General features: G+C 35.3%; 4 protein-coding genes across 13 annotated transcripts; 3 read left to right on the top strand and 1 right to left on the bottom strand.

Moving 5' to 3' along the window:
* Positions 1–863: 863 nt before the first annotated feature.
* LOC118061212 (uncharacterized) lies at positions 864–4494 on the top strand. The gene is made up of 2 exons (XM_035074607.2): positions 864–3977; positions 4105–4494. The coding sequence occupies exon 1, from the start codon at positions 1102–1104 to the stop codon at positions 3961–3963; it is 2862 nt and encodes a 953-aa protein (XP_034930498.1). The 5' UTR covers positions 864–1101; the 3' UTR covers positions 3964–3977; positions 4105–4494.
* A 675-nt stretch (positions 4495–5169) lies between these two features.
* Positions 5170–7087, bottom strand: LOC118061215 (uncharacterized). Of its 2 annotated transcripts, none has more exons than XM_035074620.2 (5): positions 6959–7087; positions 6663–6747; positions 5986–6092; positions 5766–5887; positions 5170–5638 (listed from the first exon to the last, which is right to left on the bottom strand). In XM_035074620.2, the coding sequence occupies exons 1-5, from the start codon at positions 7070–7072 to the stop codon at positions 5332–5334; spliced, it is 735 nt and encodes a 244-aa protein (XP_034930511.1). In that variant the 5' UTR covers positions 7073–7087; the 3' UTR covers positions 5170–5331. The 2 variants fall into 2 exon arrangements, with proteins under 2 accessions (XP_034930511.1, XP_034930512.1); XM_035074621.2 differs by having other exon boundaries at positions 6876–7009.
* Positions 7088–7210: 123 nt separating this feature from the next.
* LOC118061213 (protein trichome birefringence-like 41) lies at positions 7211–11721 on the top strand. Of its 9 annotated transcripts, none has more exons than XM_035074613.2 (8): positions 7211–7472; positions 7583–7660; positions 8122–8378; positions 8475–8877; positions 10517–10688; positions 10784–10959; positions 11061–11219; positions 11333–11721. In XM_035074613.2, exons 4-8 carry the CDS (start codon positions 8561–8563, stop codon positions 11622–11624), a joined length of 1116 nt encoding a protein of 371 aa, XP_034930504.1. In that variant the 5' UTR covers positions 7211–7472; positions 7583–7660; positions 8122–8378; positions 8475–8560; the 3' UTR covers positions 11625–11721. The 9 variants fall into 9 exon arrangements, with proteins under 9 accessions (XP_034930504.1, XP_034930507.1, XP_034930501.1 ...); XM_035074616.2 differs by having other exon boundaries at positions 8021–8378; XM_035074610.2 differs by having other exon boundaries at positions 8005–8378.
* A 619-nt stretch (positions 11722–12340) lies between these two features.
* On the top strand, positions 12341–13099 carry LOC118061216 (dirigent protein 22). Its single transcript, XM_035074623.2, has one exon. It carries the CDS (start codon positions 12420–12422, stop codon positions 12972–12974), a length of 555 nt encoding a protein of 184 aa, XP_034930514.1. The 5' UTR covers positions 12341–12419; the 3' UTR covers positions 12975–13099.
* The last annotated feature ends 2372 nt before the right edge of the window (positions 13100–15471 follow it).

Genomic DNA, 15471 nt, shown 5'->3' with positions numbered 1-15471 from the left:
TTTACTTGTCAAAATGCTAATACAATCTTTTATATTGAAAAAACTAGAAAACCGTAATAATAATAAATAGGAAAAATCAACTAGGAAAAAATATTTTATTCAAATAGAGAAAAAAACTAGAAAAATCATAATAAAGAATAAAAAATTAAAATAGAAAGAAATAAAACTAACTAAAAAAAATGCCTATTTATTTAAAAAAAAAACAAAACTCATGCACAAGTATTGACACAAACAAAAACGAATGATAAAATAGTTTGTTATAGATCAAAACATTTAAAAAACCAAAAACACCATAAATATCAAAAGACTCAAAATACTTAATTTTATTCTTTCACATTACTACTTATAACAAAAAATTAAAAATTATTGCAATCTTTATATATAATATTGATTAAAAAAACTAGAAAAAATTAATATATTGAAATAGAAAAAAAAACTAGAAAAATATCATGATAAATAATAAAAAAATAAAATTTAAAAAAATAAAATTAACTAAAAAATATTTATTTTCTTGAAAAGGTTTGTGTCAATTTCTCAGAGGTGTTTGAGATTGAGTTTCATCCCACTTTTCATCAAAAAAAATTAAAAAAGATTTTTTAAACTAATTTTTTTAAGTTTTTTTATGTGCTGATATTAAAAATAATTTTTTAAAAATATATATTATTTTAATATTTTTCAAATAAAAAAACTTTAAAAATTAATTATTATCACAATCTCAATCACCTATACTTTTAATGGGGTACAGTAACTCCATGACATATAGTGAATGATAATTAAATACAGAAAATGGCTAAATAAAGGGTGGAAGTCAGCATCAGACTTTTTATCTCAGCCTTTTTGTTCAAATATGTTCTGCCCAATGACCATTGAAGTAAAACAAAAGGCCTACCCACTGAAAACAATAAGAAACTCTACAAGAAGAATCTTTAGTTGTTTGGCTGTCAAGAAGTCTGCATTTCTTCCTGTTGTAGTTTAATCAATCCTCAACAAAACCAGAGGAAAACAACTTTCCTTCCACAGCTAGACCTCCCCATCTCTAAGAAAACTAGTATCAGATTTCCGTTTGAAATTCATGCTGCTGCTGCTGGCTTTTCTTTGAAGATGGTGCAAAGAAAGGTACCCAACAAGCTTGGTATCCAAGCTGATGATCATGTTAAACCCGAGAAGCGGTTGGGGAACCTGAAACCAAATTCCTGTCAGCATCAGGACGGAAAGAATAGAGGACCTGATATGAAGAAGAAGATGAAAAGGTCAAGATCAATCAAGCTTTCTGATATTGAGAGCTTGAAATCATCATCACCTTTGAGGAAATCCATGTCACAGCCTGGAAAGCCGCCGCCACCTCTCAATGCTCCAACAACCGAAGCAACACCGCAGAAGCAGCTTATGATCAAAACAGCTGATGGTTCGCCGAATTATATGAAGTCCACCAGCAGTTCAGAGGCAAGAAAGGAGCGTTCCCTGGTGAGTCCCTTGAATACTCAAGCCGGTTCAAATGGTCAGAACTTGCATCATAGAAACTCGGGTAGTTCGAAATTTAGCCCTGCTTCTAGTAACAAACAGGCAAGAACTTTATCAAAGACATCTAGTTTGAAGCTGGTGAGGACTCCAAGTTTTAAGCCAACGAGAGGTGCTGCGAAGAAATGTTCTAGAGTAGCTCTTTGTGCAGACGTGAGTGCACAAACAGCTACCTGTTCTTCAACCCTGAAAGACTCCAAGTTTCCTCCATACCTTATGCTTAATCCTGGGGGTACTGAATCAGAGGGAACTTCTGTCAAGAAGGTATGCCCATACACCTATTGCTCTCTTAACGGTCATCATCACAAACCTGTGCCTCCACTTAAGTGCTTCTTGAAGGCAAGGAGGCTTTCCTTGAAGGTCCAGAAAAGCATGAAATGGGAGGTTTTATCCCCCCGTAGAGCCAGGCCATCTGGTAAAGGAACAGAAGAAATTCATGGCGACAAACCTATGATACAAGAAACTGGCAAGGATTTCTTCATTGAAATCTTCTCCAAAAATACAGAAGATAGTGCTTTTTCTGGAGAACCTGAAAGACGGATTAACGAGTCCTGTTTTTACACTAGCCATGAAGGAGCAGCTGAACAAGACAGCAACAATCAAGTTTCTGAGAGCTTGCCAGATGAATCACAAGAATCAGAGATTGATTTTGAGGAAAATTCCAATAATACCAATGAACCAGAGATGGATGTTACAGGAGTAGAAGATGAAAGGGATGGGGATACAGACTGCTCATCGACCTTGTCCGAAGAAGAAGCAATCATGGGAAGCTGTGAAAACAGGAGTGACATTGAAGGGGAATGCCAAGCAAGTATGGATGAAGATGATAACATCTCTGAAGCAACTGACATGGAGTGGGAGGAGGGCCAACTTTCTACTTCAGAGGTTGTTACAGAAGCTGATTATTTGAACAAGCCTGATGAAGATGAATTTTGCACCAAGGTCGAGGGCACACCAGGAATCAAGAAACTTGACTGGCATGAGGATTCTGAGATCATTATATCAGACAACGCAGTCAGCAACTGCACAGAGGAAATTCTAGCTGATGAGATACTGCAAGAACTTTTTGCAGAGGAAACTGCCTACATTGATATGCAATGTAGCGATAGTGATTCTGAGTCGGATGGCATACTCCATTATTGGGAGATTCTCGAATCTATCCAAGGGGCACGGGACTTAGCTTATGATCAAGAGTCTTCAGCTGAAGATGCATCTGAGGCGCTTAAAACCGAGGAGGCCAGGGAGAAAATTCAGGAGGAAGGAGTTCATGAAATGGAGAATGATGTCAATGAAACACATCCTCAACTTGGAGATGATGAAAATGATTGCACCACAGACATTTCAGCTGAAGTTCTAAATGGTCACCAGGAGGATACATCTGTTCAAACAGATCATGCAACTATGAGGCTTCAGAACCAAATTGCTGATTCTCCTCAGATTTCTGACAAGATGGATATGGTTAGAACAAACAAAGAGGATTCCATTGATCAACAGATCGAGGTTGCGGAGAATAATCAAGATTTTGCCATTTCTGAAATCCCTTATGGTGCAGCTGGAGATGCAACAGAAGGTCGAGAGCAAGTTGCCAATGCTGAATTGACATTTGAAATCCATTTTTCTGATTCCCCTCAGAGTTTTTCTGAAGCTGATCAAGATGATGCTGAACTAAATGACGATGGAAACCACATGACAACTGAAGCTTGCCATCTTGATGTAACTGCTGAAGGCAGCAGTTCAAGTCAAGATCTTGTTGACCACAGCACTCCAACTGAGCCTCATAACCACCAATTGGATGAGCACGATGAGACAAATAATGTTCTTGAGAGCCAGAACTTATCTGAGGAAGATCAAGATGAAGCTAACAAGATCAAAATCCTAACTGCCATGGATTTTGAGGCACAGAGTGATTCAAGAATGCATAAAATCAATTTAACCAGAGATGATACAAGAGATGTTGAGGAGACAGAAGTGGAAGTTTGTAACGAGTCAGATACCGCAGAAACCCTCCTCTCTGCCAACAATGGAACCAGCACAGGATCAAAGCTTCCATTTTTATACACAAGAGGAAATCCCGATCAAGAACTTCACGATACCTGCAACAACAGGAAATGGACATTCGGAGACAAGAAACCCATCATGGATCTGGAGGAAGAGAGAGAATTCAACCCAAGAGAACCAAATTTCCTTCCTGTTGTTCCTGATCCAGAGGCAGAAAAGGTCGATCTCAGGCACCAGATGATGGATGAAAGGAAAAATTCTGAAGAATGGATGATTGATTATGCACTACGACAGACTGTCACCAAACTCGCTCCAGCTAGGAAGAGGAAGGTGGCACTACTTGTTGAAGCTTTCGAAAAAGTCTTGCCAACACCGAAATATGAAACTCGTATCAGGCATGCACCAGCAGCATTTTCTCACACAAGACCGATTCAAGCTTGTAGCTGATGTCACTCACTGAGGTAAATAAGACATTACTTTGCAGGTGTTATTTCTTTCTATTTGGCTACAGTAGTGAAAGTTGAAATGCCATTATAGATCACTGAGAATATGTGACAAATCATGTATTCCTTTAACATTTCGTTGCAGGTCATGCTGATATGGAAGCTACACAGGTAGATTCTACCTATAATAAAAGCTGGTAAAGTAGGAAGATTATCATAGCTAACCAGGGCCCAAGTTCTAGACGTAAACTACAATCTCAGGTAGAGAAACATCTTATTCCGTTCGCTTTCAGAACTTCAGAGTTCAGACAATCATGTGATGGCTAGAATGAAGATTCAAGTGCAGATGCAGTGTTCGGTAGTTTCTCCTAATCTCTGCAGATGAAGTCCAACTGAAGAGTCTTATCTATATATGTAATAGCAGTATGAAATCTGACTGAGTTCTGTCATCCAGATGATTACTATCTATCATATGTTGTTGGAGAAACTCTTCTTCCTCCAAATGCTGTTAATGTATTGTGGTTATTATTTTTAATATTGTGCAGTAACTATTTTATGTTTGTGTTTATCTGATTATTTTTATCTCCAGTCACATTTCCCAGCATCCATGTCACTGTGCAATCTTTAAGAGGTTATGGATTAAACAACCTCATAACCGGAATACATGATAATGTCAGGTCAAGGTCATGAAGAGACTAAACTATCAATTCCAAGAAAAAACAAGAACATGATTATCCAGTCTCAATTAGATTGTTAAAAAGCAGAGGGACAACCATGTCGATAGTCATTGGAGACTACTTCAGTTTCCATAGGCTCTGTAGTACATGCAAACTACAACCAATGGTAAGTACAACCAGAAGATTCATTCCAACAGGCCTCATGCTAACTACATAATGTTATTGCAACTGCTGAATTCAATTCATAAACGCACAACATTGTGATTAAAAAAAATCCGAACACTGATGAACAACAGCTCTTGAAAACTCAAAGTTGCTTTGTTTAATTTTCCTTCCCAACTGGTAACGTTCAATCAGTCTCACATGCATTTTTCGGTTGAAAGATTCGATACTTTGCTTCCAATTTCTCCAAAATTGGCATAGACATGTTGGTAACCATATGATGAACATGATTATAATGACTTTCATCTCTGGGCCACAACATCCAAAAGTAAATTTAAGAGAGAATATGCGGTAAGATTTGGAACAAAATATCAACAGAAAGTTCATATGCATTAAATTACTGGCAGTAAACAAACTTGCAATATAATTGGACCAAATCAAAATTGGTGATACAATTGTGAGAATTATTTTCATAATGTTACCTCTCTATAAAGAGACAATTGTAGCACACACTATCCTGTTATGTACACAAGTTACTTTACTGATAAATGTGACTTGATTGCAGGAGACTCAAGAAGGAGTGATTGAAGCTCCCCAACATAATTTTCGAGATGACTGCAGCCTGAGCTATCTTTACTCATTCCAGATACATTAGAACTAGCCTTGGAATGCTCACTTTGCTCCTCTTCTTTCTTTCTCAACACATCATCATGAAAGAACTTGAGAGCATCTGTTGTTGAAACAGAATGCACTGTTTCATAAACGCACATGAATTTGTTTCTTTTTTCTTGATCTTCAATCAGCCTCTCCTTCAATGCATCTGGAAGGCAGGCAAGCGCGCTTCATGGAAATACATATCCACAAAAAATAATAAAAAAGAAAGAAATTTAAATGAAAATCATAGGAATATTAAAGCATTCATTCTACAACATAATATAATTCTTCTCTCATGTTCTTATTTCTTTACCTTGTAACACCTCTAGCAACACCCCAGTTGTATCCTGCAAGCACTGATTGTTTAAAACCAATATTGAATCCCTCTTGCGCAGAAGCTTCTTTTCCTGATATGAGGCCATCACGATATCCAATCTGAAGTCATCCGTAATGAAATAAAAAAAGGTTTAAAACTCAGAATGCAAGTGGAAAAAACATAAGGATGAGCAAATTAAACAGAGTTATCAAATTACAGTGTGAAATTGATCATGTCTCCTTTGCCACTCCCGGTCCAAATCAGAATCTCTATCCAACTCCTCATCAGAAACATCCCATAAAGGCCCATCATCTTGCATGTCACCTTCATACCAAATCCAAAACTAATTTTATTTAAGAACCACCAAATAAAATGTCATGATTCATTCACATAAATTAGAAATTTCAGACATGTGAGAAACAAAGGAAAGTATGCCAAAACGGTCCAGTCAATTGTTACACAAACACAAACCAAAAGTGCCACATGAAGCAGAAAAGTAGTTTTTAAGGAACACTATACAATTGAAAATAATTTAGTTTTGCTCTTCGATCAACCCACATGGAAATTGCATATGTACATGCATCCACATGCAAGACGAAAGAGAATCAATTTGCAGCCTTTTTCTTTTTGTTTTCCTTCACTAATTCCTGGTTGTTGCTTAACATAGTAAATCCAACAACGATCATCATTCAGCTCCAAATTACTAAAAAGAAACTAATTTTCCAAGCAGAAAATAACAATAAAGAACTGAAAAACAGAAACAGAGAAAGAGCAATCAACCACAGACCACTAACTCAACTATATTAAAGGGCATACAAAGCAACCATAATCACAAACATGTAAAGCAAACAAATAATAGACCAAAACCCATATCATAAAAATCTCTTTTCGTACCACAGGCAATTGGCTCAGAACCCAATTCAGCACTTGAAAGTTGCAAGCTTTCTGAGTAAAGCTCCTTAGCAATACTACCTTCCATCTATTACAACACAAGAAACAACAAAAACACAGTTCAAAAAACTTCAAAACAACAATAAATATTTCTCTCAATAAGCAAAATTTAGGCCAATACTATTAGTAAAGAAACAACAAGGACTGAAGCTTTACTATTTGTTCTCAAAAAAACGTAAAGTCTTTATTAATTTTTTTATTGATTATTGTTCAAATACAAGAAAAGTTTTGGTCTTTACCCTTTGATTAGTGATTGAATTAAAGAGAGAACCCGAAGATTTAAACGGCTCGTTCGTCCAAGAAGAGGTAGCTGCTAGATGGAAAGACAGTAAGTCAAGGGACAGGTGGGTCATGGATTCAGGCTGGGCCGTTCTTTTCTTTGTTAATATTAAATGGGTACGTTGTGCTTGATTAGATGGCTGGGCCTTTGGGAAGGGCTTGGTTTCCTATCATTGATGGATCTTTTAGAAAGTCTGTTTGTTATTGCAGCCAAGGCAGATAGCACAATATGCTAAAATATTATATCATATAGATGAATACATATTTCTGGGTCGAAAATTAATTATGTAACCTTGTTGCAGGTTTGATGGTGGAGATTTCTCGAAGAGGTTAAAGGGAAAGAAGGTTGTGTTCGTAGGGGACTCTCTGAGTCTAAACAATTTTCAGTCTTTGCTGTGCTTGCTCCATGTTGCTGTGCCTTCTTCCAACACCACAAGAAATACAGATAATTATTTTACTACAGTGATATTCCAGGTGAGTGATAGCAATTACTCTTTTAAATTTCATCCACCTAATTAATTTCTAATAATTATTGATTTAATTAGAACCAGTATACTCTCTCTTACTTGATTATGTTCAAGAAGGTGAGACCATACTCAAGGACATGGATCGTATGGTGGCTTTTCGGAAAGGCTTAACAACATGGGCAAAATGGGAGTGAGGTAAAAGCTGTTCATTTGCTTAATATAGCAACTCTTTCACAGCTAAGAAAAGATAGACATCCTAGCTCTTACAATGGCTTTAGAGGCATGGATTGTACTCATTGGTGTGTTGCAGGAGTTCTAGACGCTTGGAATGAACTTCTCTACACAGCTATTATCATTTGGAAGAAAAAATTATAGATCTTAGTCGCTCGCATTTTATAGCATGGCCATTGAAACTAGCCAGCTAGCTGCCATCAGTCTCATTTAATATTTCCTTGATATATCCTGTGTGTTCCGTCTCTTTTTTTTTCTGGTTCGAATAATTTCATTGGTTTGAATTAATTGCTTTGTCTCTACTCAAGGAGTTTTTATTGCTAGATAAAGTTGCGATGGGTTTGGAGATCTCTTTGTGGGTCTCTGATCAAGAATAGACTGAAAAGATTCCAACATTAGTTCTTGCTTTCAACTGTACTGATAAGGGTCAAGAGAATTACGGGAGAAGCAAGGAATCTGAGACTATGCTGCCTCTTGAGAGAAGATTAAGTTAATGGGAGCGAGGACAAAGCTGCTAAGCTTTGTTTATAGGATTGCTGGAAGCAAAGATCAACCAAAGAGAATAAGTTCTCTAAATGCAGACAGTTGTTAGCTGACACACAAAGTGTAGGGGAACACAAGCACGATAGTTTCGTATGCTTGTGTTCCCGTCACATCAGCAGTTATGTAAACCTGCAAAAATGTAAGAAATTCCGTTGTCAAAACCATATGCAGTTAACCTTAAATAAAAAAGAAGAAAAAATAATCCAATTGATTGGTTAATCCGAACCTTTAACAGGAATACCTGTCATATATTTATATATGAAGAGCACAGACAGGACAGACTAAGCTCTCTTGACTTTCTGGCTACCTCTGCTCTCCGCAATGATGGAATCTGGGACTAAAAGATCTTCTTGTGTCCTTTTAGCCATTTTCATGACAATTTCTTGTCTATGTTTTGCTACCTCATCAAAGAGTATTCTCCAAACCTTTACAACTAACAAGAACTTGAAGTGGAAAAAATGGCAAAAGAAAGTCTCCAATATGTATCAAGGAAGTTGGGTTCAAGACATGTCGTATCCTCTCTACAATTCATCTGCATGCCCTTTTATTCGCAAGGAATTTGATTGTCTAAAATATGGTCGACCTGATCACCTCTACCTTCAATATAGATGGCAGCCTAATGCCTGTGACTTGCCCAGGTACATCCATCCATCTCTCTTTTGTGTGTGAATACTCTGTAATTTTTTCTACATTGCTGTACTGTTAGTCTTATGAGTTCTTGAATCGACAAAGATGCTCCTCCTTTTCTTTTCTTTTCTTTTTTTAAGAAAAAGACTAATAAGACTTAAGCGAGGATCTCCAATAATTTAGACTAAGTCTTAAATAACCAGATGATTTTTTTTTTTTTAATAATGAATCCTCATGGGTCAAAAGGGAACTTCTAGTTTCTCCATGCAATGATGTTTTAAAGCTTTTTCCAGCTTCTTTTGAGCTGTAGTTTACATACAGACAATTAGGAGAATATGGTTGGCAATACTTTGCTTATGCCTCCTCACTGTAAAGTGATCAGACATTGATGAGAGACACATCAAACAGTTATCTCATGAAGGTGTGATAGGTTGTTGCCAAGAAATATTATGGTGTTAAAGTTATTATTATTAATATTTACATATAAAAAAGAGAGATATAACAAGAAAGAAGGAGAAACAAGAAATATGGAGTTCAAAAAAATTAATTTTTGAGAAAGAAAAAATATTCTTATAACTTTTGTTGGATTCAAATATGATTTTCTCTCTTCTATATTATAAACATTGTTGTCATAGAGAGTTTTTCACACCTAATTTGTATTGTATTATCGAATAATTATCTTTGATTTTTATCTGTCTCTTTAAAATGTTTACAAGATAGAAAACCAGAATCCTAAATAAATAAACAAAACACAATATAAAACCCAAGATTATTTTGGAAATCCAAAAATAAAAATAAAAACAAAGCTTAAGTAGCATCTCCGAGGTTTAATTTGAATATCTTCTGAAATTTGACTAGTTATTTCCAACAAGCCTCGTGTAGAACCGAGCTTCTGGAATTATCTAATAAAATTTGAATTCAATCAAACGATGGATATGACTTTTCTTGTTGAACTGCTTGTTTGTTGCAGATATGACTTTTCTTAGGCCTAACTTTGTTCTATTGATCCATAAACAAGTATATAATTATGCTTTCTGCATAATCTACTAGTGACAGGGCCACAACTAAATCTTCAGAACTATGAGACTGTTCAAACCTGCCTACATCACATTGATTGTAGCACAATTGAGAAACAAATATGTGTAGTAGCTTATTTTCTTGAAATACCTAGCTAAAGTATACGTCTTCCTTATCTTTAAACTGAGGTTTGGTTGAGATCTGTAGTATAGGACGAGTAGAGTTTCTTTTTAGGGTTTTAGATTGAGGATTCAGTTAAAAGGAATAGAAGAGAGGGGAATGCATATATTGGTCAATTACATAGTAAACAATGATAGTTTCATCAGTAGAAAAAAATAATATTTTTTAAAGTAATTTTTATTTGAAAATATATTAAATTAATATTTATTTTATTATTTAAAAATTATTTTTGATATCATCATATCAAAACAATATAAAAAATATAAAAGAATTATTTCTAAAAATAAATCAAATTTTTTAAAAACACTCTGAACTAGATGCCTAGAAGATGGCACAACATAATTTTTTTTTTTTCCCTTTAGTTCAATAAAAAAAACTCAAGGGATTTTGATGAATTTCACTAGTTATTCTGTTCCTGATACTGTACTATTTTGAAATGTGTAAACACATTAGGTTTGATGGTAAACATTTCCTGAAGAAGTTGAAGGGCAAGAAGATCATGTTTGTAGGGGACTCTGTAAGTCTAAACCATTTTGAGTCACTATTATGCTTGCTTCATGCAGCTGTGCCTGATTCTATTATCACAGAGGAGACAAACAACTCTGTCAGAACAGTGACATTCCAGGTGAGTGAACCAGTCCTGGAAAGGTGGCAGCCATTGCTATTATAAGGAAAATAGAGTCTTACGTTTACAAAATTAATTGGAATTGATATTTTCAGGATTACGGTATGTCTGTAAAGCTGTTCAATTCTCACTACTTGGTAGACATCGAACAAGAAAAAATTGGCCGGGTGTTAAAACTTGATTCGCTCAAGGATGGAAACACATGGAAGGACATGGATGTTCTAGTGTTCAATACCTGGCTTTGGTGGTATAGGAGAGGACCGAAGCAACCGTATGAGCTCGAAAAACTTGCAGAAGTAGTAGATTTACAATTCAATTGAAAAGGAATCAAGTTGATTTGGTGTTGATGATTTTTCGGTTTCAAATTTTCAGATGGGATTATGTTCAAGAAGGTGAGACCATACTCGAGGACATGGATCGCATGGTGGCTTTCCGGAAAGGCTTAATAACATGGGCAAAATGGGTTGATTCTGATGTTGATACATGTAAAACCAAAATTATTTTTCAGGGAATTTCTCCATCCCATTACAAGTATGGCTCTCTTCTTTTCTTGATAAATGAAGAAAGAATTAACTAGTTTTTTCCATTTAAAACCAGCTCTGGTTTATTCTATTTTCATGGCTTGAACTTTGTCTTTGAACCAGTGGAGTGGAGTGGGGGAAACCAGGAGTTACAAACTGTGGAAAGGAGACAGAGCCAGTTAGTGGATCAACTTATCCTGGTGGCTCACCACTGGCATTGCAAGTATTAGAAGATGTGTTAAATTCTATCAAGAAACCTGTTCATTTGCTTAATATAACAACTCTTTCACAGCTAAGAAAAGATGGACATCCTAGCTCTTACAATGGCTTTAGAGGCATGGATTGTACTCATTGGTGTGTCGCAGGAGTTCTAGACGCTTGGAATGAACTTCTCTACACAGCTATTATCAGTTAGAAGAAAAAATTACAGATGTTATTTGCTCGCATTTTATAGCATGGCCATTGAAACTAGCCAGCTAGCTGCCATCAGTCTCATTTAATATTCCTTGATATATCCTGTGTGTTCCGTCAATTTTTATTTTTTTTTCTGATTAGAATACTTTCAATGATTTGAATTAATTGCTTTGTCTCTACTCAAGGAGTTCATTGCTAGATAAAGTTGCGATTGTTTTGGAGATCTCTTTGTGGGGTCTCTGATCAAGAATAGACTGAAAAGATTCCAACATTAGTTCTTGCTTACAACTGCACTGATAAGGGACACGAGAATTACGGTAGAAGCAAGGAATCTGGGACTATGCTGCCTCTTGAGAGAAGATTAAGTTAATATGGGAATGAGGACAAAGCTATTAAGCTTTGCATTTAGGATTGCTGGAACAAAAGATTAACTACAGAAACTAAGTCCTATAAATGCAGAAAGTTGGTAGCTGACACACAAGTGTAGTGGAACACAAGCGTGATAGTTTCATATGCTTTGAAGCAATGAAACTCTCCATGTTGCTTGCTGAAGGCGTGGGAAGGAAAGTAATCTTTCTTACAAGAGAGAGTAAATGGGCGAATAAAAAGGATAAAAAGCTGACAAAATAGGAGAAAAGTTCTCTTAGAAATGCAGCAATACAGGGCCAACCCCTTCAAAAAGCAAATTTCCTCCAATAGTGATCGTCTACTGCAAGTCTATAAGTAGTAACCCTCACAAGTTCACATTATAGTCCAGTCTAGCCATAAAGAACACACTTGATCACACAATCACAAAATGGCCTCTCATGTGGCTTGCACTCTCTTCACCCTTCACTTCATCCTATTCTCGTCCTTGCACACAATCACTTGTGGGGCTTTCTATGAGGAAGTAACTGAAGCCATAGCTATCAAGCGCGTGGAGAAGACCACGCACCTACATTTCTACTTCCATGACATTGTTAGTGGAAAAAATCCAACAGCTATTAGAATTGCCGGCCCTGATAATCATGGCTTTGGTGACACAATGATGGCGGATGATCCGTTGACGGAAGGGCTTGAAATCTCTTCAAAGCCTGTTGGAAAAGCTCAAGGACTCTATGCCTTAGCCTCGCAAAACGATATTTGTTTGCTAATGGTTATGAATTTTGCTTTTACAGAAGGTGAATTTAATGGAAGTAGTATTAGCATCCTTGGAAGGAACCAGATTCTGAATGATGTGAGGGAGATGCCAATCGTTGGAGGTAGTGGGCTATTTAGGCTTGCTCATGGCTATGCATTGGCACATACAGTTTGGTTTGACGAGCAAGGTGATGCTACTGTCGAATATAATGTGTATGTGTCACACTACTGAATACCCTTTTTCATGAGTACGCAATTTGCTCGCTTTTTATGCTCTGGGATTTGCTGGATTGGTTTGTATTTGCAAGATTTGTACTGTCTTAGTTACTGCTGAAAGCTAAAGATAATTTTCTTTCAGCTCCCTGTTCCAAGTAATTTGGAAACTGGTCAAGGTTTTAACCGAAATCTTTCTCTGTATGTCAAAGGAAATCAGTTTAAAACAATCAAATTAGCTTCCAAAAGTACAAGGACACAGATTGATACAAGACCGAAACTTGAATTCAAGACGACAATGGTGTTTAGGACATCCCCTGACATCAATGATGCAAAGGCTGGTGGAAGATGGTTGATGTAGACTAGGAGTGAAGGACAACGAGGTTTATTACAAATAAAAACCCTTAAATATTAAGAATATCATAACCACAGGAAATCATTATATTTATCCTAGTCTGAGGTCTAAACTAAATAAGGAAAAATAAAATAAGGAGAAGCTCCTGCATCAATGATGAGTAGATGGATAGCTAGTGTTGCATAATGCTGTCAATTTTCTGTTCTGTTCTTCGCTATTTTCTTACTAGACATTGTTATTGTTCTTCGAACTGGCTACTGGCTATCAACAACCTCGTTACAAGCCACTGTACAGTTTTTTGTGTCTGGTTATTTGTCCCTCAGGATCGATTCTTTTATGAACAACAAAATATTCTTGAGCAGGGAGCAGTAACTCTGTCATGGTTTAGAATTAGGTTCCATCCTGCCTTTTGAAGCAAGAAATCATACTAGACCCAAGTGATATCCTGTAAAATAGAGCATGAAAGTTCCTACTTGCTGCAACATTTTGGAAAAGAAATATCTATTTTTCCCGTGCTATGCTAGGGTTGGATTTTTAAAAAAAATAATAAATATATAGGGTTTTTTAAAGTGTTTTTTTATATAAAAAATAAAAAAATAGAAAAACTTATGTATATATCTAATAAAATAAATTGAGAATTAATTATGTTAATAAATAAATAAAGATTAAAATTAAAAAATTGAGATTCAGATATTCGGCCTTGTAACTCGGATCTTTGATACTATTGTGCTTAATGACTTTGCTCACAAATATTAATTTTATAAACAACTTGATTATAAATATTTTTTATTTTTTTTTAATAAATCTCAATAAATAAAATAAAAGACAAAAAAAAAAAGTATTATGCAAAGTTACACATATTAAAAATATTATTTGAAAATAAATATATTTTTTTATTTTTTTTTAATGAATCTAATTTCTATAAAACATAAAAAAAAAAATTCATAGATGAATTAGAACAATCTCTCAAAATATCAAATGCATAGAAAATAAATAAAAAATAATCGTTATTTAAAAGAGTTTAAATAAAAAAAATAAAAGGAAAAAGTGGCATTAATTTACATATAAATTTTAATATTTTTTTTGAATAAATACATATAAAAATTGTTTTAAAAAGAAAAAGTCAGACGCTACTAGGTCTGGTAAGTCAAGTTAGTGCGATTGACCCATCTAGTAAGGCCCTGCATGTTTGGGCTCTTAATTTATTTTTTTTTTAGATGGGGGTTGACAACATGTCCTGTATCTCGATTTGTTTTGAAAAAAAAAGTATTCAGACCACACGTTATTTGACATTGCCTATTTTTTTGCCATTATAGTGGCCGGGAAAATAATGCATAAGTTTTTTCAATCAAAAAATCAAGTTTTCAATCTATTGTTTAACCTAAAACACCTATAAAACATTTTAGATAACTTAATAAATTTATTCATGGCCTCAAAAAACCACCCCAAAATTCAAAATAAAATTTTTTATTGAACTTAGATATATTTTATAGGCAATTTCAAGTTAAAAAAAAAAAAAAAAAAACTAATTTGAGCTCCCCTCATTAAATGGAATAGTTTGACACCAATTTTGATTGTTTTATGGTCGGTGTCAACAAAAATTTTCTTTCTCTAGTGTTGAATTCCAATAACTTTCTCTCACATCTCTTTATCAATAGCCAAAGAATAAGGAAAATAAAATTTGTAACCAAAATTAATTTTTCCCTTAAATTTTGAAAACTAAAAGGACACAATATTTATAATTTGAAAATGATGGGGACTAAAATAAACATTTCTCCCAAACTTTTTAAAGCCACTCATTCCCTCCTTATTTTTTTTACTTTGGTCCCTGGTTTTCAATCCCCCCATCCCCCACAAATTGATTTATAATTTGATCCAACAAGGGCCAAATTACAAAAGAAAGGAAATGTAAATAATTTTTTAACAATGCTATCTGAGAGGATCACAAAGCATTTTACAAAGTGAATTCCCCATGCGTTTGAGATTTATACTTAATATTTAATTTGTAAAAGAAGAGAGAGGCCATGTGAGTACAGGCTATATAGGATCCGTGAGGTTTGGAAGAGAAAAGATTGGGCTACAGCCAGCCGACTAAGGCTATGCCTGTGCATCTTGGACCGCATCAGACTGATCTGGGTCAGTTTCAGGTCCCGGTTCAGAG

This window comes from Populus alba, chromosome 1 (genome assembly GCF_005239225.2).
Source record: "Populus alba chromosome 1, ASM523922v2, whole genome shotgun sequence".
NCBI lineage: Eukaryota > Viridiplantae > Streptophyta > Magnoliopsida > Malpighiales > Salicaceae > Populus > Populus alba.
This window is presented reverse-complemented; position numbering and strand designations above follow the sequence as displayed.

Bases quoted from the DNA above. Each gene is read 5' to 3' on its own strand.
- LOC118061212 (XM_035074607.2), top strand. From the start codon at position 1,102: ATGGTGCAAAGAAAGGTACCCAACAAGCTTGGTATCCAAGCTGATGAT.
- LOC118061215 (XM_035074620.2), bottom strand. From the start codon at position 7,072: ATGACCCACCTGTCCCTTGACTTACTGTCTTTCCATCTAGCAGCTACC. The intron at 6,093-6,662 runs GTACGAAAAGAG...TTTGGTATGAAG, and splicing joins TTCTGAGCCAATTGCCTGTG to GTGACATGCAAGATGATGGG. The intron at 5,888-5,985 runs GTAATTTGATAA...GGATGACTTCAG, and splicing joins GACATGATCAATTTCACACT to ATTGGATATCGTGATGGCCT.
- LOC118061216 (XM_035074623.2), top strand. From the start codon at position 12,420: ATGGCCTCTCATGTGGCTTGCACTCTCTTCACCCTTCACTTCATCCTA.
- LOC118061213 (XM_035074613.2), top strand. From the start codon at position 8,561: ATGATGGAATCTGGGACTAAAAGATCTTCTTGTGTCCTTTTAGCCATT. The intron at 8,878-10,516 runs GTACATCCATCC...TAAACACATTAG, and splicing joins AATGCCTGTGACTTGCCCAG to GTTTGATGGTAAACATTTCC. The intron at 10,960-11,060 runs GTATGAGCTCGA...TCAAATTTTCAG, and splicing joins AGGAGAGGACCGAAGCAACC to ATGGGATTATGTTCAAGAAG.